Source organism: Zootoca vivipara, chromosome 9, assembly GCF_963506605.1.
Source record: "Zootoca vivipara chromosome 9, rZooViv1.1, whole genome shotgun sequence".
Classification (NCBI taxonomy): domain Eukaryota; kingdom Metazoa; phylum Chordata; class Lepidosauria; order Squamata; family Lacertidae; genus Zootoca; species Zootoca vivipara.
This window is the reverse complement of record NC_083284.1, coordinates 42,038,560-42,062,738: the sequence shown is the minus strand read 5'-3', so window position 1 is coordinate 42,062,738 and position 24,179 is coordinate 42,038,560. Positions and strand designations below refer to the sequence as shown.

At 42.4% G+C, this 24,179-nt stretch overlaps 1 protein-coding gene across 4 annotated transcripts in view; it reads right to left on the bottom strand.

Moving 5' to 3' along the window:
* Positions 1-16,839, bottom strand: part of RAPGEF2 (Rap guanine nucleotide exchange factor 2) — a 165,477-nt gene extending 148,638 nt beyond the window's left edge. For 3 of the 4 annotated variants that reach the window (XM_035111550.2, XM_035111549.2, XM_035111548.2), the window contains exon 1: positions 16,087-16,838. In XM_035111550.2, the coding sequence (XP_034967441.2) occupies positions 16,087-16,155 (69 nt within the window). In that variant the 5' untranslated portion in view covers positions 16,156-16,838. Of the gene's footprint in view, positions 1-16,086 lie in introns of all 4 variants that reach the window. The other variant, XM_035111547.2, reaches the window with a different exon arrangement.
* Between the last annotated feature and the right edge of the window lie 7,340 nt (positions 16,840-24,179).

Genomic DNA, 24,179 nt, shown 5'->3' with positions numbered 1-24,179 from the left:
GCATTGGAAAGGACCCCATAGGTCATCTGGTCCAACCCCCTGGCGAATAGACATTCCATTGTGGCGACTGCAATCTAGATTCAAGGTGCCATTTGGCACCTAGCTTACATACCTGAGTTTCTAACACTGACTGCACACGGAAAGTGATGGTGCAAACAGTGGCCGCATAACAAACATTCCAAAATCAGATTCTTAAAAGCCTGGCATATTTGTATTCTGTGGAACTCAAACACTTGAGTTCCTCTGAATGCTTGCAGCAGTCTAAAACAAGTTCATTAATCCATGTAGCTGCACACACAAGTGCCTGTCCATCACATATTCTAATTAGTTTTTGTTAAGCTTGACAGTTGCAGCAATCTCCTCCCTTGGAGGAACTGCTGAGGTATCACCTATCCACAGTTTGGAAGAGGGCTGGGAGGGAAAGACAAATACATAGGTTACAATAAATTGCTCAGTTTTCACAGCAAAATTGTGGGACTATTCCCTTTCCCCCTAATTTCACTCCACTCTTAGCATAACTTGAAGAAGTGAACCACCTGTGCAAAATAGCTCTTATATTGTGCATTCAAAGCACTTCACATACATTCTGATCATCAACCTGCATTGTTGGTTAGTATTATCTCAAGATTATAGATGTTGGTGAGGTGGAGGAGAGATCTCCACTCCACATACTTGTCTAAAGTCATTGGGGCAATGGCAAGGCAATACTGTATTAGAACTGAGGAATGTCCTGGCTCATAGCTCAGTTTAGGAGAGTCTATTACAGTCCAACACCAATATCAGGATGAATTTGAGGTGACTGGAGAGAGGAGAATACAAAGCAGCTGCAGAAACATGTATAATTATGATTAGAAAGAAGGGCATCCTGCAAAGTGGGTACTGCCCCTTCCCCCAGACTGCTGTGCTCTCCTCTCCCACACAGACTATGTATTGTTTTCTGCCTTTATACTACACGAAGAGGCTTAGTCACTTGCATTTTCTTTGCATTTGATTTTTGTTTTTGTTATACGCAATGCCAAAATGTAGCTCCAGGGGCTACGAAATAAAAATATAGGACTGGTATAGTGAGACAGGGACTTCTCAACCCAGGAGTGGGGAACCTTTTTGTTTCCACAAGGCAGATCCTTATCAGGACTGCTTTCATGGACCTCATTGGACAGGTAGGTGGGCCACCCACCTGCCAATCACATGGCACCAAATGATTGACAGGTGGGAGGTGTTCCCCTTCCTTGAAATCGCTTGTGCAGGGTTTCCAAACAATGGACAGGGAGATGGCTATTGGGTGCTTGAAAACCTGAAGCAGTTTCAAAACCCTTCTGCTGTTTGCATTTGAAACCTGAAGCGTTTGTAACCTGAGGTACCACTGTATAGCATGTTTGACTTGCCATATATAACAGATATGCACTGCAATGCAGACCATTCTTACATTTCCACAGTGTTCAGAGTAGCACTGGTTGCCAAGGGCCAGTGACCTGACAAACGAAGGCAGGTTTAAACTAGATGAACTGACAAATTTGAACTGCCAGAGTACAGTGGTAGCTCAGGTTACAAACACTTCAGGTTACAAATGCTTCAGGTTACAAACTCCGCTAACCCAGAAATAGTACCTCGCGTTAAGAACTTTGCTTCAGGATGAGAACAGAAATCGTTGTCCGGCGGCGTGGCAGCAACAGGAGGCCCCATTAGCTAAAGTGGTGCTTCAGGTTAAGAACAGTTTCAAGTTAAGAACGGACCTCCGGAACGAATTAAGTTCTTAACCAGAGGTACCACTGTATAAACTAAGCACCAGTTTATTGCAAAGGATAGCAGAGTCACAAGTATGATCCCAGAATTAACTTTATGGATCCATTTTTAATAATTTTATTCCACCTTCCTTTTTCCAATAAATACTTAATTCAACATCAGTGCCCCATTGAATCAAATGCGCACCTCAATTTTCAGAACCTTGAAACCAAAAAAGTATTGGTTGGTGGATGTAAATATGCCATCAAATCTAATGTGCACCTTAATTTTCAAGTGATTTGGCCAAAAAAGGTGTGCATTAGATTTGAGTACGTAAATACGGTAATTAAAAGTTACAATTCAGATGTAAGCACAACTCATAAACCAATAAGCTTCATAACAGAGGTTATCAAAATACTGCCCTACCATCTGCTCAACCATTTCAATGAGATTTCTATGAGACATGTTCCCCAGATGTACATTCTCCCTACAGAGAAACAACACTTGAGTCAGATAATAGCGCTAGAAAATCCCAGACCCCTAAACGTTTGATTCTGCTGCCAGATATTGAAATATCTTTTCTGTCCTAACTAATGAAGTTCTCAAAGCAACTTCCACATATAGCACTTGTTCCACATCAACTTGAAGTAAAAGATACCTTTAGAATCACAGTTCCACAAGTTTTATGCAACATTTGTCTGCTTTGTATAACACTATTGTCATCTATAACTATCACTTTTTAAAATAGTTCTAGACCTGAAGTATTTTGCAAATGCCAATAACTAAAAAATAACTTAGGAATAGAAAAGTTTCAAACAAGAAAAATATGGTATACTATCAGGGGACCTTCCTACAGGGAACCACAGCCCATCCTGTTGACCAGCTGTTTGCCCAATGAGACCAGCAGCAGTGGGTCAGGTGGGGGGGAATAAGGAAGTTAGCGGTATGGAGGTGGCAAGGCTCAGTGATGTTGGACAGCCTTGACCAAGAGGTGGAGGGGAACAGCAGCCCCTTCCAGTGCCCGAATTAAGGCGTGCCACTAAACGTAAGGTCGGGAGGCAGTGTTTCGGGGTGCCCAAACTCTTATGCTGGTCACGCAACAGGAAACGTCCACTCCCAGATTCTGCAAGTGACTAGGAGGTCATGTTTTCTGCTATCTCTGCACTGTAAATACGATGAACAATAAAACCTTTAAAGACAAGCACAGACTTGGGCGTCCTTACTCAAGAGTAGCCACAACAACACCATTATATATTCTTATAAACACGTTACATGGTATTACAGTGGTACCTCTGGTTAAGAACTTAATTCGTTCCGGAGGTCCGTTCTTAGCTAATGGGGGCCTCCTGTTGCCGCCGCGCCGCCGGAGCACAATTTCTGTTCTCATCCTGAAGCAAAGTTCTTAACCTGAGGTACTATTTCTGTGTTAGCGGAGTATGTAACCCGAAGCGTTTGTAACCCGAGGTACCACCGTATTAGAGATACCATTTCCCCCCCCCCAAAGGAATCAATGCCAAGCTCTCAAATAATTATACAGTGGTTTTAATAGAACACTGTTCAGTTGAGAACTGCACTTTTAATACAGTGGTACCTCGGGTTACAGACGCTTCAGGTTACAAACTCCATTAACCCAGAAATAGTACCTTGGGTTAAGAACTTTGCTTCAGGATGAGAACAGAAATCATGCGGTGGTGGCGCGGTGGCGGTGGGAGGCCCCAGTAACTAAAGTGGTATCTCAGGTTAAGAACTGTTTCAGGTTAAGAACGGACCTCCAGAACAAATTAAGTTCTTAACCCGAGGTACCACTGTACAAGAATATACTTAAAAATAAATCTATATTATAGCATGTTCACAATTACTGAAATACATACCATAGTGATCACTGGCTAGCAATTTAACAGACCAAACATATCTTTAGTTTCCTTGAATACCCTATTACAACAAATGAATTCCTCTTTCAATGGAATTCTGACTTCAAAGCTCATTATGAAATCCAGTGAATTAATGATTCCCAGTAGATATGTGGCTTGCTAGAGAAATGCTCAGAGAATCACATCTACATAATGAAGGGGTTGATATAAACTACATAATGAAACCCCCTTTTAAAGGGGTTCATATAAACTGCTTAGTCTCATCAATAGACAAAAACATAGCTCAGCGTGTCTAAAAAAAATTATGCTATTTACCTCCATTCATTTTATACAGAGGTAATGACAAAGCTAAAATCATTGTCTATTAAGATTCAGCTAGGAACATTCTCTATTAAGATTGATAGCCAAGTACTGCAGTGCTTCACTGACTTTTAGACAGCAGTGTCTTCCAACAGATTTTTTTTCATCTGTTCATCATCTCCTTTGCTTTTTCTCTCATGCTGCTGCTTGATTCCTTGCTCACTAGCATTCTGTGGCCCAGGGCTGCTCCATTCATGCATCCTAAGAGTCTACCCCCATGGCTACTTCAGCCTTTATGACTTTGTTTCTATGCATACATTTATACTCTATCTCAGTATCTTGTCACACTGTGCATATGTTCTTCCCCAAATTTTCTACTCAGCTCTTTCAATGCAACTCTTCCCATCACTCCCAATTACTCCTAGATGTAGTTACAGGTAGGTAGCAGTGTTGGTCTGCCATAGTCAAAGCAAATTTTAAAAAATCCTTCCGGTAGCACCTTAGAGACCAACTAAGTTTGTCATTGGTGTGAGCTTTTGTATGCATGCACACTTCATACAGATTGCCCTGGTTCTAATTATTTGAAGGAAGAATAAGATAAAAATAATAATGACATGATGACCAACCAAGTATTGTACATGGATATCCAACAACCAGTTATGAATCAAAATCTGTACACCTGCATTTGTCATTACATTCCCCAGAATATTATTCCCCCATGATGTCAGGTGGCGGTGGGAGGTGTCTTTTTGTCAATGTCCTGTCAAAATATTGTCTATTCAATCAATTATCATTTATCCATAAATGATATGCAATGAATCTCCTTTTCAAAACACTTCTCTATATATATGCAAAGCCAGCATATTGTGTTAAGATCTATGTCTCTCCACAGGATAATCATGACAGATTAAACCTTTGACAGAGTACTTGCAGTTGACATTAACAGTTCAGACACATCTCCAGAGTTGGGCTAATTTTACATAAATAGAAGAGGTAAAGAAGAAAACAAGCAACTTAGTAAAAGTAGGAACAGACACATTTTGACTATTACCAATAATTATTTGTGAAAAACATTCCTCAAAAAATTCCTTTTAAAATCATTATCATATTCCTTTGAAATTTAAACAGAAATAAAAGATTTGGCAGAGAAATTACACTCAGGTCAGCTATGCCTTCATCCCTATAAAAGTGATTTCTCTTGGTGCAAGTTACATAAGTAGATGAGTACCACCATTTGCCTGTATCCTACAGATGTAACTCAACAGTTGCTTTTCCACTCCAGAACTCCAGTGGTACAGAGAATAAACTCAGCTGCTATAGAAACACTTTCACAGAAGCTTCAGGTTTACACTCACAGTGATGTAAAAAGTGGCTACTGAAGACTTATGGTGAACAAGGTTCTCCAAATTGTGGGGATACCCAGTGCACTGTCTACATGCTGATTAATTAAAAGGCTCTAATAACATGGAAAGTGCCACTTTGCAACTACCAAGGGAAGCGGGAGCATAAATGTAAGAGGTACTGCTGTGCATTTTATGGGAAATAGAACTTGAGTACTCCATGAGCAAAGGAAGAAAGTACATGGTACCTAACCCCCTTCACTTTACGATAAGGTCTGCCCCAAAATGCTACCCTTCAAGTAAACCTTAAAGATACAGTCTTAACAGAAAGATTGAGATGCTCTATTTTGTAAGTTATGAAATTTAAACTGTATTAATCACTGCTTTAAGGCTGCAACCCTATGCATACTTACCTAGGACAGTCCCACTGAACTCAGCAAGACTTACTTTTAAATAAGGATGCCTAAGATTGTGCCTTTAATTGCTGTTTTTATCACATACTGTCTTATTGTGTTATAATGCAAGAACATTATTATTTTAGCATTTTAAATCACTTTGGGAAGTGTTTGACTCAAAGGCTATATAGGATTTCACCAAATAAATAAAATGTGGTCTCACTAAAGAAAGAGCATGTGTGTAACAAATTTCCTTCCCCATTAACAGCAGGTACATTTTTGGATGTCAGTCCCTAATGAGCAATATGCACACCTCAAGCAGAATGCCTTTCATTCCCACCCCCCTTTCATATTTAACAGATGAGGCAACCAATTATCTAAAGATAGCACAAGGTCAGCTCTAGCTGATGCAGTGCAGAACATGCTTCATATATAAATGTAGAAAAGCTTCTGAATCCTCCACATTGAACCTACTTAAGCATAACCATTTTCACAACTATAAATTCAAAGCCAAGCACTAGATAGCTACAAAATAACATTAACTGACTCCAAATAGCTTTACCATTAGCTCCCCAAAATTAATTCCTGACCAAGCAAATGCAGAAAAGTTGCAAGAGTAAAGGGATACATTTTGCGCACAAGGATTAAACTCAGATCAGATGCTGAACACAGTCTGGGAATGACTTTTCTACCCTATCCAAGTTAACTGCCAGCCCCACTATACAGGAATGGAAAAACAGGTTCTGTTGTATAGAAACTTCTTTCCACCTACCTGCTCAACAATAACACACAGAGATAAAAGAATTGTATGCAGTACAAGGAAGCTTAAATAAATAACCTGGCAAAATAACAGACAAAAATTGTTTGAGCCTCTGACTGGTGTGGCTTCCAAGACTAAATAAATGGTACACATTCTGGCACTCTACCATGTTACAGTCTTTCATCGAACAGACCCCTAGGTGTAAGCAAAATGTACTTCCACCTGCAAAGGGAATCTCCAATTTCTACTGGGAAATAAGTAACATGAAACGTTTCTTTAGTTAAAGGAATGCCTAACAACTTTGTGTATACTTTTAAAAGAACCTAATAGAGACACATGGTTATGTGCACTTTTGTTTGCTTTTTTCAATTGAGTACTGAGGCTCATGTACTTCCTTAGCTTTGGGTTGATTTACCCCTTCTTTTTTATTTCTCTTCTTTAAGGCATTTTTTCACTTTTGATGCTATTTTTTCTTAGGAGAAAGTTGTGGACTAGAGTGGTTGAGATGGTGGGGGATATATTTATTACTAATATTGGATATTAATGCAATCAAAATCACAACCAAAAACAGTCTTGATGGGAACTCCTGAGGAGAAAACCATAATACAGTACTAGCAGAACAATTTTCTGCAACCTCATTCACTTGAAAATATTTGTTGAAACTTAATACAATGTAACAGCAAGAAAGTAAAAATGAACTGTAAAAGTTCAGTGAGATCTTCAGGTAACTGAAAACAGGAAGTGTTGGGCAACTTTTAAGTACAATGGTCAAAACACTTTATCCATCAGCATAGTTAGTCATGCAAGTTTACCAACAATTATCTTCACCTTCTTTTCCTACATTTGTTGATTTGTATCTATTTAAGTTCTCTTGTTGTCAGCACTTCCGGTAAATGAAGTGTTTCAAAAGCACCACAACAGGACACAGATAGCCAACTCAAACCACAAAGTATGATTGTATACAACTGTTAAAATACCATGAGCAGCTATTATTATTATTATTATTTATCATTTATCATTTATATCCCGCACATCTGGCTGAGTTTCCCCAGCCACTCTAGGCGGCTCCCAATCAAGTGTTAAAAACAATACAGCATTAAATATTAAAAACTTCCCTAAACAGGGCTGCCTTCAGATGCCTTTTAAAAATAGGATAGCTGCTTATTTCCTTGAGAGCAGTCTTTTGAGGTCCTCTACATTTTGTAACCAGGGACCATGCCACTAAAAACCTTATTACCATTCAAAGTTTAAAAGTTGTTTGTCCAAACATTTTAATACATAATATTTTATGATGTGCACCACAAAAGAGAGTCAGATGCTTCATCAACAGCACATTTTATTTCAGTACTCACGGGTGACATACTTTTATGCATGCTTAAAAACTGAGATACCCTGCCACCCCCTGCAAACTGAATTTCTTCCATGTTTTTCCTGCTGAAAAGGCTGGAGTTAGCAGGTGTGCTGGAATAGGTGGAACAAAGGGGTCAGTGTTCCAAAACCCTGAGAACTACTCATGGCTTGAACATTTGTGTCAATTAAGCGTTTCTTGCATGAAAGGATTTTAATTCTGCAAGTTCAAAAGCCTATGTCATAACATAACCAGCTCGCAAAATTGAATCTAGAAAGTAATTGCTGCCTTCTTAATTCTACCAGCTCAATATACTGGTAGTAAGAGAGATCTTGACAATTTTACTAGCAAGAACCAACCTAGAGTAAACACAGTGTGGCTGCCAAAAAAAAGTTTCCACAGGGCATATTCTCCCCTTTCCTTTTGTGATGTAATGTCATCACATATGCATTTCCCAATTCCTTCCACCTAATAACGTGGAGCAGAGACAACAATATGAAAGACATGACATAATCACTTTGAGAACTTTACCAAAGGCTTCTCCACATTTGAACATTATTTAGCTCTTAATACACTTTTCTCTCATTCACATTAGACCAGAGTAGTCCACATTCACACAAAACTGAATTTGTTTTCCTGTTCATACCAGCAGGCATTCCCTTCTATGTTTGCCCCTGCCTTCTAATTTGTTGGTTCTATTATGTTGATTACCTACAGGGCTTGTGCACAGACAACTCCATATACCTTATTTAAAACATCCCCTCCTAGGAAGTATACAAAAGCACAGTCAAGCAATTGTAAATTCTCAGCACACACATTTGCAGTTTCCTGGTTTTGTGCAAATTTGAGGAATCAAAATATATGCTAGCTAGTGTGTAGAACAGTGCACGAAGCAGTTATGAGAAGGGACAGGGGGAAAATGAAAGCATTGGACACGTACTGAGCACAGAAAGGGCAGCAGCAGAAAGTGATGACTGATCCACCCACACTGAAACAAATAATCTGTGACTCCATGTGGAACATTCTAGAGCCCAATTTTCTCCATCTTATTATATTATCCCATTATCGGGTAAATTCAAATATGCAGGGGGAAAACATTAAGATTGGTGTTGTTTGAGGGTAAAATAATATGGACCACACATGTTAAATGGGAATATAAACAACTGCAAATATACAACTCAGTGTGTGCAAGCCACAATTCTAATTACTTTGGCGCTGTTAGATCAAGGCATCATCTTAAAAACCAGGGTAACTAGAGTATAAAACTCTATAGAGTATCAAGTCTGTGGTAAACATCTCAGTGATTGGGATGATGTGCCAATGAATAATGTCAATCTACTAACATTGTTAGTCCTTTACTTTCATCCTATACATTCTTTATTCATTATAGAAGTACTGAATGCAAGGTAATTTCATTTTACTTCAAGTTTTAGCCTACAAGGCCACAAATGTAGTGATCTGCCAAGAACAAGAAAACCAGGGCAGCAGCAATCCCCAATAAGCTTTCAGAAACTGGTATTTCTTGCCTGTATTTTCAACTTTATTTTTAAATAAAATTGCCTACAAAGAAAGGAAATAGCAATGGTTTTTAAACTCATCAGGATTTGAATCCCAACATATGCTCTTGAAATCTACTTCAAATATATGAAATTGATGATAGAGAAAGAATGTGTGGAAATTGTGCCACTGAATAAAGTGAGACTTCCTTCTAGGTAGCCCTACGAAGAACGAAGTAATATATTTGAACAAAATAGGCATCACTGCACTCATTTTGGTAAGTTGCTTATCATTTACTTTCTAAATGGTAAACAAACCTTCAAACTGAGTCATGAGAACATGTTAAATTATCGAAAGGATTACGTGAGAGAATATTTATTTCTATAAAGGTGACCTACAGCCTCAATCCATATATAATTTGATTTCATTACCATTTCAAGGCTTTTCTGAATCAGCTTACAACTTTCTACTTTATACTGTAGTTGCAACAGGTTCTACCAACTAGAATAAAGGCATTCCTACAGTCAAAGAACTATTTTAGGTTTTTAAACCGAACATTCCAACACACCCTAAGTTCTTGAAAGGGACAAAAAGCTGACTCACATTTTTAACAGTCCAATTCTATGTACAGTAAGCCCACAACTTACATGGGGGTTACATTGTGGGGATCGCACCTACAGCCAAAATTGTGTATAGTCAAAACACATTGGGTTCAATGGCAAGTGGGATTGCCAAAGCCTTTTTCCTGGACTCCCACCTCTTTCCTTTCTTTTTTTAAAAAATATTTTTTGACAAGAGCATAAAGCTGAATGCACACAAGTTAAATGAGTGCAAATTGCGGGTTTACTGTATGTCTACTCTAAAGTAAGTACAATTGTCAGCATGCTATATTACATCATAACGTTTTTTGCCAAAACATAAACGAACAAGATTGAGGGCACTAGGAGAAGGGGACGGCAGAGGTTGAGATGGTTGGACAGTGTTCTCGAAGCTACGAACATGAGTTTGACCAAACTGCGGGAGGCAGTGGAAGACAGGAGTAGTGCCTGGCGTGCTATGGTCCATGGGGTCACGAAGAGTCGGACACGACTAAACGACAACAATATGTTCATCAACCATTGCTTATCTATCTCCTGCTTTGATCTGCTCCATTGAAACACACTATGCTTGTAGATATAGCACTCAAATGCAGACGATTTCCACAGTGTAGCTGAAGTCCTCCCCACTATACACACACAAAAGCAGTTATATGGGCCATTAGGGGAGAACAGTAGACCTTTGAGCACCTGCCACATCCCATTCAGCATTCTCCCTCTATCTGGTGCATGGAGAAGCAAAATGGTGAGTTGGATGGAGAGATGGTAGGTGTGCACTGGCCCTACTATTCTCACTGTCACGCTGCCTGTCTGAACACAGGTAGAGGAGAAAACAGATCTCGTCAGTCTAACAGGATTCCTCTGCATGTGAGAGTGCATTGTATCCACAGTGGACTAGATCATTTCTGAAATTTCCAAGATATATTCAGGGTTAAAATGTGAATTCTAAATGGTAAAATACACACATACACATTAGGGGGAAATACACCTATGGGGGAATGAAAAAGATACACATAGGGGATATCTTCCACATGTTTTTCCTTCATCATTAATACTTTATATGCCACATCCTGCTCACAATCCTGGCATGACATCTTGTTAGCCATATTTAAACACTGAGACTGTTCAGTTTGTACCAACCAGTGATAGAAGGCAAAATATGAATCTGGTTGAAAGGTTTCTCTATAAAACCAGTTGCAGGTAGGTAGCCGTGTTGGTCTGACGTAGTCGAAACAAAAAAAAAATCCTTCCAGTAGCACCTTAGAGACCAACTAAGTTTGTCAAACTGGTATCTGAAGAAGTGTGCATGCACACGAAAGCTCATACCTATGACAAACTTAGTTGGTCTCTAAGGTGATACTGGAAGGAATTTTTTTTATTTTTTGTTTCTATAAAACCAGTATGAAATGAACAGACTCAAATATCTGAGGTAAACTTAGGTAAACAATCTAAACTTAAGTAAACCAAGAACTTAGTTGGCTCCCTTAAAGATGCATTGAAATAGTCGTACAGTGCAATCTTACGCATGTCAATCTTACGCATGTACATAGACTGTAGCATTAGAGCAGGGGTGTCAAACTCAAATTCATCGGGGGCCGCATCAGCAGTTTGGTCACCCTCAAAGGGCCGGTTGTGTCTGTAGGACTATGTGTCCACTCTTTATTATCATAAATTATTGTCACTGCATTCAATTATTACTGTTTTTTGTAATAATGTAAGCTCATTCCCGCCCCCACGCGGATCACATTCCTGCGTCGTGGCGCGTGTGTGGGAGGGGATGTAAACGAGGGAAATTTGAACAAAAGGTGGGGGTCGACGGCTTCCGGGGGGGGGCTCAACTAAACCTTCGGCAGGAAGGAGAAAGCCACTTCTGGGATTAAAAACCTGCAGATGGAAAGAGGGCTTCCCTCTCCCGCCCTGCGCACACCCAAACCCCGCTAGGCAGGATGCCACACGCTGCAACCCACCCCATGCTTTGGAGAGGGGCAGGAACATGCGGTGCAGCGCCAACTCCCTGCTTTGCTTTTGCATCCTCCCTCCTCAGCGCCAGAGTCCCTTCCCCTCGCGCTGAGGGAGGGCAGCGGATTTCCCGAGGAGGAAGGTGGCGGCAGCCCCAGCGGATGTGCATCTTCGCCTCAGAGCTGCTCTTCCCCCCTCTTGTTGTCTTCGCCACCGCCTCTCCCTACCGGGACTGCAGGCAGAGGAGGCTTGAAAACCTCCCCCCGCCCCCCCAAATTCCCCTCCCACCTACTCAAACCGCGAGGCGACTCCATCTGGAGCCCTACATCACGAGGGGCTGAGAGGAGGCGGCGGCAGAGCGGGAAGAGCAGGAACCCGTGCCGTCGCCGCCGCCTCCCTCCCGGCCGCCCCCCGGGGAGCAGCTCCGCTGGAACTGAGAAGCCAAAGGGCGGCTCGGGGGTGTGGGGCAGAGCAAAAGCCAGGCACCCTCCCGAGTGTCTATGAGGAGAAAACGGGGGAAGAGGGAAGAGAAACCCGGCTCCATCAAGAGAGCGGCTGTTGCGCTTCACCTACTTCCCCCTCAGGCTCACTCCGCGTCCCTTTCGCCCGCTCGCTCGCCCACCTCCCGGATGCAGCCGAGGAGAGGAAGGGAAGCGGCGGGCGGCGGCTCCCCAGTGCCGCCTCACTCGCTCTCAGAGACAATAGCAAAGCCCGCCAAAAAAAATTCCAGCACTGCTCCGTCCCAGCACCAACTTTGCCGGCGGCGCCTGTAGGGCTTTCCTACCTCCTCGGCGGGCTTCCTCCTCCTCCTCCTGCATCTCACTTCCCCGTCTGGCCGTTGTGCCACCGCCTCCCTCAGCCTCATTCGAAATTGAAATTCCCTGGCCAAGGCCGTCAGCGTGGCTCCAGCGCCCCGGCCTCCGCCTGCAGCCCCGCCCCCGGTTTTGACCCTCGGCCAATCGCAGGCTCCAGAACTACTGTCAGCAGCTACTGTCGGCGGTGGCTACGCGGGCCACATGACGAGGTCTGGCGGGCCGGATTAGGCCCCCGGGCCTTGTGTTTGACACCTGTGCATTAGAGGCACCTACTAAGACAGTGCAAGATTGAAAAGAAATAACTGAAATAACTCTGTAGTTATGCAAAGGAAAGTTTAATATTGAAATAGCAACTGAAATCACAATAAGGGCAAAGTATCTTCCTTTATTCAATTGGTAAAATCCAAAACAAAATGTCCATTTGCTAGCCTTAAAATGTTTCCAGTGTTGCCAACCAAGTGCATTCCCTTCAGTCTGAATTTTTCTTTTAAACTAATATAAAAGGCCAACTGGGGCCTTACTGATATAAGCTACCTTTTAAAGCATGTTGCCACAGTGTTTTCAGTTGCAGTGCTAATGCAGTCCTGGTGTTCTGGATTTAGCTTTCTGCACCATTTATGTTGGCCCTATCTCTACACTAAAGCTAATTTTTTTACTGTGTCACTTCTTTCCATATATATATATATATATATATCACACACATAGCTGCCAAGTTATCCCTTTTTTTAAGGGATTTTCCCTTATGCTGAATAGGCTTCCTCGCGAGAAAAGGGAAAACTTGGCAGCTATGATATATATGGCAGCATGACAATAAAATAAAGTTCGCTTTATTTGGCACAGAACACATTTACCCTAGCCTAATGGACCACTAGATGATGCTGAAATCCAGCCAGTTTTCTTGCTGCTGACCAACAGTTTTCATTTCCTATCATTCCAATATGCAGGTCAGAGGCCCATTAATAAAAATGCAGCTTTTCCTGGGCTTTTCCTGCACACCACCAGAACCCCAGGGAGCTGTGTAAATATAGTCACAGTTAAACAGTCAAGCAAGGACATAAGAACATACCAAGATAGTAAAGCAAGATAGTAAAAACCAGTAACAACATTCATTAAAAAAGAAAACAACTATGATATGGTTTGACTCACATCCAAACCATAAACACCAGGTATATGTATGTGTGTGTGTATGTATGTATGTATGTATGTATGCTTCTGTCCATGTACTCCCATTTTAGGTGCATTTTGTTTTAGGTGCATTTTGTGACAGGGCATTTCATTAGCATGAGCAGAGTGCAAGGAAAGGAGGACGTTTTCCTGCCTCCCCACTTCCAGCTACTCTATAAAGACTGGAGAAGAGACCCTCTTAAAAATATTAGGGGGGTGGATAGGGAAAAGACTAGACCATGTGAAAAATGAACATAATATTTTAGCTGCAGTTCATTCATTTTCAGCTCTGTATTCTTGCTATTTAAAAAGTGTGCTTAGATATTTTGTTGTTGCACCCATAAGCTAGGTTTAGCTCCTAGCTTTCATATCAGAGTTTCTGACACTGCCTAGTGCAATTTGTTAATGGTGAGGGTTTAAGGGTGAGTAGTCTCAAAATCAATTAATTGGATTTGTGCACAATTTAAAACTTTAGCCAAAAAAGGACCCAAGAATTGCCCAACAACAATGGAAATGGATGGCAATACACGGTAATAAAGACCCCTTAGAAAGCAAGACAGATGGCACTAACTCCAACAAGTAAAACTAACACCATAAAGCATTAGCTATCGAATCAAGCCTAGATAGAGGTATCAGGTTTGTTTTTTATTTTAAAAAAGCTTATTTATCTTTTAACAATTGTCACTAATAACCCATACAGTCACTGTTCCAAATCAGAGAGAATCTGTCCTCAAAAGGGTTATCCTATCAAAATGTACTCTATGAGCCTCATCTTCCAAATCAGATCCTGTTTACCAAGGGCTAATAATCTGACAAAGAAACCAAGCCAATTCCTGACATTCCACAGAACAGGCCAGAAATGAAATGTACAGATGGATAAAAAAGAAAAACACTTATCACATTGCTGGAGAAGTTCATTGCATTTTTGAGCAACATACATCTGCCAGAAGTACCACAAAGCATTGTGGATTAATAAAAAAAATATGGCAAAAACAGTGAGAAAAGAAAGCAGATGAAATAAATGATTTGTTCTTTCAAGTTAGGATGTGAAGCATCCCAAACAACAAGCTTTTGTTCATGACATTATAAAATATGCCCAAAAAGGTATTTTATCTAAATGTTCTCTTCCTAGGGAGAATCACTGGCAAACTTTACAATGGGTATCTTAAGTACTACATGCAAAGGAGACTACAGGTTATTGCACCATTATCTCATAGCAATCACAAGCCAATACACCAAATGATATATCTCAGTTCCTTTACAGCAGAGCTCAAAACCCTTACCACAATAAACAAATCTGAAAGCCACTACGCCCTAACATTTTAATAGGTGATGCACTTAGCTTATACATTAAAGGTTGTTTTGTTTTTGTTTTTTAGCATAGCTATTCAGAAAGCAATGTTGTGGAAATCCAATATCCAAACTGGGAGGGGAGAGATTTTAAACGACAGTGCTAATCGCACCCCATCCCCCACCCCAAGATTAGGTATGAAGCTATCAACCAACTGAAATGAATGCTCAAGTCAAACTTAGCAGCAGAGAAGGGTGAAAGACTAAATTAAGCATCCATCTTAATACTAACACCCATCTAAGGGGTTACAATGCTGGTGGAGATAGGGGGAGGGGGGTCTAGTGATAGTGTTGTGAATGAATGAGAGAAGCTTTTCTTCCCGTAAGTAGAAAAGGGATTAGAGATATCTGAAAACAGCAGATTAGCTGATGTATCTCTGTGTAGACAAGAGGAGGAATCTAAAGTAACTCAGTTGTTTGGAGGAGAAGGAGGGAGGCGTTTGGGGAAAACATACACACTTTTCTAAGAGCCAGAGAATTCCATTCAATTTTAACTACGTTGAGCAGGCAGGCAGGCGGGCGGGGTGTGTGTGTGTGATGATACCTACCCATCACCCTTACAATCACTTAACATCACAGCCCTGTTGACATAGGTGGCTATGACATTCTTTAAATAAAGGACACGGAGTGAACTCACCGCCGCCACCCGCGATTGTGCCAACAAGAGACATTATATTCGATGCATTACATCTCATTTATGGGGCACTGGGAACTCATACTGAGAAGAGCCCCCTGTATGTGTAGGCCGAGTTGGCGTGGGGAAACGCAGGGGAAGAGAGGGGATGTTTATGGCTGGGCTCAGATAAATTACGTGTATCCCCAAATGAGATACATGACGAGGGGGGGGGGAGAGAAGAGAGAGAGGGAGGGGGGGAGAAGAGTGGGGAATACTGCAAGACCAACAAGAAGAGATTGAGGCGAGTTTCGGGGGAAAGCTGCCTGAGCCATGGTTCGGGGGTGGAGAAATACCTGGGGGCTCCTGTCGGCCGGGTTTTTCATGACCGCCTGGCGGAAGTTGTTATCCACGTAGGACGCCATCTCGCCCCTTCTCTGCTCCGGGCCAAACTAGGCGCCCCGGCCCCTCCGCTCGTCTCCTGCCGCTCACGAGCGCCTATTCCTGGCCCCGTGGCGAAGCGGGCTTCTCAGAGCCCCCAGCGGCGGGCGCCGAGAGAGAGGAGGGGGAGAGAGGCGGCTCCCGCTGGCCGCCCGTCACTCACTCGGGCCGCCGCTCTTTCCTCTTCCTCGGCGGCGGCGGCGGCGGCGACCAGCCCCTCGGCCTCAGCAGCGCCGCCGCCCGGTCGGGGCCTGTTGCCGGCAGCAGCAGCAACAGCGACTCCCAGCTCCGCCTCTGCCGGGCTGCCCGGCACTGTCGTCGGCGCCCTCGCCGCCGCCGCGGTCGTCGTCTTCGCCCTGCTTCTCCCGCCTCAGCCGCCGCCGCATCCCCTCAGGCGGCGGGGCGGGAAAGGGGCCGCTGCGTCCTGGCCGGGCTTGGCCTCAGTCTCCGGCCTGGGAAGGGGGAGCCGGAGGGAGGGAAGGGGCGGCGGAGCTGTGCCTGAGGGGAAGCGGGAGGAGGAGTGTTGTTGTCGAGCAGGCCAAGGCTCACGGCGGGAGCGGCCTCCAGCGATCGCTCGCGCTTTGTGCTGCTGCAACCATGGTGAGGAGACGGAAGGAGGGAGCAGCGCCCGGCCACACCGGCAGCGGCGGCGGCGGCGGCGAAGACGAGGAGGAGGAGCCGCTCCGCCTCAGGTTCCCGCCCCTCGAGCCCTGCTGGTCTCCTCAGCCGCAATGCAAAGAGCCGCCGCCGCCGCTCTCCTCGCAGCGGGGTTCAGGCCGCGCTGCCACAAAAGACTCCGGAATGCCTCGCTCCCTCCGAGAGCCGCGCTGCTTCTTAGCCCTCTTCCTCAACTTGTTGTGGTGTTTTGTTTTCTTCGCGCCCTGCCTAGTACCTAGTAGCCCCCTGTAGGCAGGCTTGCAGGCACGAACTTCGCGGGAGGAGGGGGTGGGGACGCAAAAGCTCTCGCTTTGGGAAGTTTTCGGCAATAAGATGCCGCTTTCCAGCTTCATTCCGCGGACTAGCAATGCCCCGCTTCACCCGTCACTAGCACGCGCTGGAAGAGGCGAACCCTTGCGAATAGGTTTCTGAAGAGGTTCTCTAGTTTCTGGCATCAGCGCGAACCACGGGAGAGCCGCTTTGCAGCCTGCGATAACACCATTCCGTTGCGATATGTTGCAAAGGTGTTGAGAGTGGTCTACTGGTCGGAGAGAAGGGTGTGTGTGTGTGTGTGTGGCGGGATGAGGGCACCCACATGGTTCCTGGATCGACGAATGTTTCGCCACCCTGCATCAACGTTCAGGGCCAGTATCCTCCCACCTCTTTTAGCTGCACAGGTAATGGGGAGTTCCCATGTGAAAACAGTCTCAGGAATATATGATATGTTTACAATGAGCTGGAAGGGACCTTGGAGGTCCAACTCGATGTGTCCAATTCTTTGCTCAATGCAAGTTCTGCCATGCAAGATGCAATTATAACATCCCTGACCGATGGTCATCCAGTCTCTACTTAAATACCATCAGCAAGAGAGAGCCCACCGCCTCTTGACAGTGGAATAGCACACTTGCCATTGGGAAGCTTCCCCTGCTGCTCTGCAATTTCCACTGTTATGTCTCAAGATGCACAATAGTGCAAGAGAGAGCAAAGTCTGCTCCATGTTCTGCATCATAGTGCTTCAGATATTTGAAGACCACTGTGTCCTTAATCTTCTCCAGGATAAACATACTCAGTTCTTACAACTCTTTGTCACAGGACTTTGTTTTTAGACCCATGCTAGTCACTTTCGTTTGTACACATAGCCTTCTTAAAATGTGACCAGAACTGAGCACATGACTTCAGTTGTGGCATGACCAGCACAAGATAGAGAAGAAATACTACTCCCCATGATTGGGACACTGCTTTTGTGCAGTCTACTCTTTATTTCTTTTTTTAACTAGAGAGAGAGAGAGAGAAGAAAAAGAGAAAAACACATATCTACTAGCTCAGAGGTCCCCCAACTTACTCGGCTTTGGGCCGGATGCCCGCTGCACCGATTGCGTGGTGGGCCGGAGGGTGCGGGAGCGCGTGCGGGACCGTGCGGCTGTGTGCGCCCATGCACAAACGCTATTTCTGGCACACTCCCGACCTGGAAAGCGCCGGAAATAGCTTGTGCGCATGTGCAGAAGCCTCCTCCAACCCGGAAGTACACTGGAAATGATGCTTGCGCATGCGCACAAGCTATTTCCGTCGCTTTTCCGGGTCGGAAGTCGGCAGCCGCGCTGCGTTGGTAAGATCTTCCTGTGTCCAGTTGTTCTCATGCGTAACCACATGCTGACTAAGACACCTAGATCCTTTTCACATGGATAGACTATCTAAAATAAAATGTAGGAGATCGTTCTTCCTGTATGATATCTTCATGCATGATTTTCCTCATGCCTCCCTTATTCTATAGTGATCCATGACATCAAGAGTCCAAATGACCATTTTTCTTCAGACACTGAGATGAAGTCTATCCTTGGCTGCTTTTGTATAGTTCATACCAGCAGAAACCTAGCTTATAGCTTATTAGCATTTACCTCCTGAAACTTAGTTCTGCAAATCCCTTTAGTATGCCTCAACATCTGTACAAGTTCTAAATGTGCAAATAAGGCATATGCTCTCTTTTGTTTTGGCAAAACTATTTTGGCTGTCCTACATCAATTGCACCACCTCAATCAGCGAAGCTAGAATGCATTACTGTGCCCTTCCCTAACTTTCAAAAGGTTTTTTGTGTGGCATCTATGACTGGTGCTCTTTGAAAGCAACTGCAAAGCCTTGTTGGATTAGCAGATTGCTTATAAACCTCTTGATTAAAAAGAAAAAAGAAATCATCCAAATGGAGTACTGATAAAATTCTAGGTAAAACTTGGCTAAAATCCATGAAAACAAATAGTCACAGAACCATAATTAAATCAATAAAAATTTACTAAAACAAATACCTTTATAGTGTGCTTTAGAGGTGTTCAGAGTGCTTCACATTCATTATTCTGTAATCCTTACAAAAGCTTTGTAAGATAGGTTTATAAAGTTTATTACCTTTATATTGCATATACGGGAGAAGGAAATGCTAAGCCTAAGAAAGAGTGACTTGTTTCAAGTGAGTGCGTGGTGGAGGCAAAATTCCAGTTAAGTATTTCCTAGTTTGTCAATCATCTCTTAGCTGGCTATCGTATATTAACTATAATCATGCTAGTCATGCAGTTTTCTGAGTTGTTGTTGGCATCTGTATGTCTTGAAAGACAATGAAAGAGTGTGCCATAGGGGGTAAAGTCAAACCACTGGAGAGTTACAGTGCCTGCTGTGGCTGTAGAGAGCAATATGGGAGAGACATGTTTTATTGCAGCTGGGGTAGATGAAGGTGTTTGGTTTTGCTGATGCAGATGCACCATGGTTATTTAGGCTTATGACTAACAGCGGTAAAAGATAATAATATCTTGCATGTGAGGAGATACTGTACAACAAAACCAATAATAAAGCAACAGGCTTTGTGCACTAGATATGGGACCCAAAATTTGTAGGGCAAATAGTACGTTGGGCCCATATTTTGAGGGTGTGTGTGTGTGTGTGTGTGTGTGTGTAATTCTTTTGGCATAGCTACTTTTCTTACTTTCCCCCCAAGTTCACCCACAGCTGACAAATGTCCTTGCAGGAGAGCAAAAGCAAATTTATAATACAATTTAACACCTCATTTTGTATTATGTAATGGATTTTGCTTGTATTAAATTGCTTAAACATTTACATTTGTGCTTGCCATAGCACTGCACATTACCATAGATGCTTAAATAGTAATTATGTTTGTTGCAGCAACACTTCTAAGCAAGGTGCAAGTCTGTTAACTGCACTTGCTTCCCATAAACAATTTGTACTTTTTATGCCCTGACCTGTTACAGAAACAGTCTATAATGTTAAGGAAGCGCATAACAATCACTTGCTGATAGTCTAGCACTACTGCAAGTTAATATGTAATAATAAGTAAAATATATGCAGGAAATATGGTTTTGAAAAGATGGTCCTTAATTGGCCTGCTCAGTTTCACCATACGAAATCAGTTTCTCCATACGAAATCTTTATCCCATTGCATACATAGAAAAATAAAGTTTAGTACAATATCCGAGTCCAAAGTTTACAAAACTTTGAGAGCCACTGTGCATGAGGGACAAGGCAGCGAGGGTTTGCTGTAAGAGATCGCAGCTGCTGCCAAGTGTAAGCTAGGAGTGAGGGGGTAGGGGAAACACAGCACAGGAGTGGAAAGCAGATGGTCTCAAGTAAATCCCAGCTCTGTTATCAGAGGCTCACTCCAGGCCTTTGCCTTAGAATCACCTTCTAATATGGCCATCCCTCTCCTCCATGCAGCCTCTCCACTATATTATATATTTAATGCCTCTTCTACTTCTTTCTTCCATTAACGTATGTCTGGTCTGAACTGAACTGAGAGTCACAAGTTCGAAGCTCCAGCTTTAGGGCTTTAAAAGTAAGCACCGGCACTTTGAATTAGGCTTGGAAGTGAACGAGGAGTCAGCCAAGCTCTTTTAAAAGTGGCAAGCTGTGATCCGAAGGAACTTTGCCAGTTAAAAATACAGGGAGCAATATTCTTAACTGGAGCTTCTGAGCCATCTTCAAAGGCAGCCCCACATAAAGTACAGTACATCATAATCTAACCAAGAGGTTATTGGGGTGTAGATTACTCTGGATAGAGCATGTCTTAATTCTATTCATTGAGGGTTTTTTTTTCTCTTGTTCACTTCTTCCTGCTGCTTTCCTGACTTCGACATATTTAACGCATGAGCAGCTGAAATGTTTTTCTGAGTAAGATTGTCAAGCAACAAGATGAGCAAGAGAGGCAGTAAATACTCTAGAAGGATCTTGACCATGGAGAAGAGCAGACCTGGGGCCAGTGATTAGCCAAGACAGGCACTGGTGCACAGTCCCAGAGGCTCAGAAGGGACCCTCACTGGCCTGGCTTGGCAGTTCCACCACTTCCTCCTCACCAGGCCCCTAGTGACTGGGTTTCATTTGTTTTTGTTTTTTTGTTTTTCTTCAGTAGTCTTATGAAAGATGTCCTGGGAAGAAGAAGGGAAACAATAGCCAGAACCATCTTGGCAGGTGGGCTGAAGAGAGAATGGGAGAGATGCCTTGGGCTCCAGGGCTGTCCTCCTGTGGGGAACAAGACCCTATTGAGATGACCATGCTACTTTTGTAACAGTATAAAGGCTGGGTGCAACTCTGTTTTCATTATGTTTCCAGTTCATTGCAACAAAACTATGCATTTACAACACAAAGGAGCTCTAGAGTGGAAGCAGTTGTTTATTTTATTTTTATTGTTTATTGTTTATTAGTCACTTATTCAGAAAAAAACTCAAAGTGACTTACAAAAAAACTTTTAAAAACAAGTGTAAACAAGTTAAAGAGTGCAGCAGCAGCAACAGCTGTTCAAACTACTCTATCACTACCTAAGATATGCATTCTTTAGGGTCAGAGTTGCATTCTGGTTTGTTTTTAGGTTTTTCTTTTATTTCTTTTCAGACTGAGCTTTGAGCAACATAAACCTGATGATCTCAATTTTCTCCCTCAATTACTCCATAGTTTTCTTATTTCCCACCAACAGCCTAAAACAGATATGGCATTCCCTTATTGATACATTAAAAAAAATCTGTTTTCACCTCCAAAAGCAATTCACTACAAAACTAGATAACAGTATGATAATAAAGCATAAAATGCAGTACTGGAGAGAAGTATAGAGCTAGCTTAGTCTTCATTCAGATATAATACCAACCGGAAGCTGAACAATACTTAACTATAAAACACCAGGTTTGTTTTATGTGGAATCTCTAGTAAATTTTCATTCCTCATTTTCATAGTCCACGCTGGAGTCAGTAACAGGCTGTTAGTTCCATAGCTAATTTTTCAGCTGAAGAATCACAGAACATTTATAGTTTCACATCAAGATTACACAAGATGAATGAGGATATGACAACTGACATGTGGCACCAGTTATTTAAAAAAGTCAACAGAATCATAATTAGATCACAGTGGGTAGGACAGCCTTCCCCAACCTGGTACCTTCCAGCTATTTTGGACTCCAACTCCCATTAGCTGGGCTTCAATACAGCTGGGATTTTAATTCTTCTGCAAAAGGATGCCATCCCCTGTAACCATATATGCTTGAAAAGAATGTGATAAAGAATGTGATTCCTTCTGCATAAGGTCACATACAAATCTCTTATGGCAATATATTTATTAGAAATTCATGTGACCTAACTAAGTGCTCTGGCAAAAGATAATTCTAGTTTAAGAATTGTATCTGTGTATTTTATTTCTAAACCATCTATCAATACAGACCCTTCAATCAATTTCAGTTGTGATTTTATCATTGTATAACCACATTTTCCCAAAGAACTACAGTATAGCCTGATTTTTTTTATGCTAGCATACAGTACATAGGGGAATGTTGGCCTGTTATTGTTACATAATAGAAACACTGCACACAGAACTGAAAAGTGCAGTTTAGGTGGAAGTCCTTTTTAAAATCTTTTTTGTACAATGGGTTGTGTGTCCTTTTTCCTTTTTCCTTTCATTCAGCATTTCACAATGGAGAGCCAGACAGTTATTAAACTTCAAGAGAAAAAACAATGGCTATTGAAATGAAATTTTACAAATGCTGAACTTCATTAAACATGAAGGCATTTATTTTCTCAAAAGAGTGATGATTAACATTTAATCATTTCCATTACTTACTGTTGATTACCAGTAGCTGAATCTGTGCCCTTCATAAGCACATGAAAGGAGTAAGAATGATGGAAACCAAACTGGACAGAAGAAAAACGCTACAGAAAGTCCAGATATTATTGAAGTTAATGGAAAAGTCACCAAAGGTACTGATGAATGTGGAGTTAAACATTTTCAAACTAGCAGCCCATTACTCCTACTCGTAGAGCTTTAGAACTTTTAGTTTTCGTTGTTTTAAAAATAAGATACATGAAGTTGCTTGGCCATTTTTCCAATTCAGAAAATATGTCTGCAAACTTTTCCTGAATAATTGGCAGAGTCCTCACATGGGCACAGGGTCACTTCTCTCCCCATCTGTTACTCCAACCCGCAGCCCAACTTGCTCACATACACATACTGTATACTGTATGTAGGAAAAAAGGGATAGAGCCACACACACACACACACACACACACACTTTTCCATGAGGTTTGGGTAAAAGCTGGATCCAGAATAGCATGAATCCTCTTGAATTTGCATGATTTTTACACAGGGTTCCCCCAAACCATCATCAAATTAAAACTTACATTTGTGGCTCTAGAGGTCCAGCACTTGCCAGGGAAGCAGTGTCACAAAAATGTTGATCCAAAAGACTTTTCTTTTTTGTTGGATGCCAGCAGAACCACCAGTAATTCACAGAACACACCTGTGGACACAAAGGTGCCATATGATTTCATTGTGGTTTGAGGGGTATCATTGTAAAAAAAGAATGACAAACCATAACAATCCAGTCCAATGATTCATTTTCTGTGCCATAGTGGTACCACAAATGCCAGATCCATTATTTTTATGATTCAGAGTATGGAGATAGATGTGATCCATTATTTAATAGTGGCTTTGTGGGCTCCTGCATTAAAACTATGCACATTCAAAAGCTTTCAGGTGTGTGTGTGTGTGTGTGTGTGTGTGTGTGTGTGTGTGTGTGAGAGAGAGAGAGAGAGAGAGAGAGAGAGAGAGAAACTTCTTTCTCTGACTTTTGTCTGTGCCCACTCTCTCCACTGCTTTCTTTACCCCAAGGCTCCCCCCCATCACTCTTCATTGCTTCCCACCAATACATTTATCAGACATTGTGCAATCCCATTTAAAAAACATTTTATGGGCCATTAGGCAAACTTCAAAGTGAAGTGCTAGCAAGACTCCAGCTAACTACCATCTTTATTTCCAAAATAATGCCTTTGGGCCCACATGGGGGCCAGCGGCATTCTGGAGAAATGAAGAGGCCAAACAG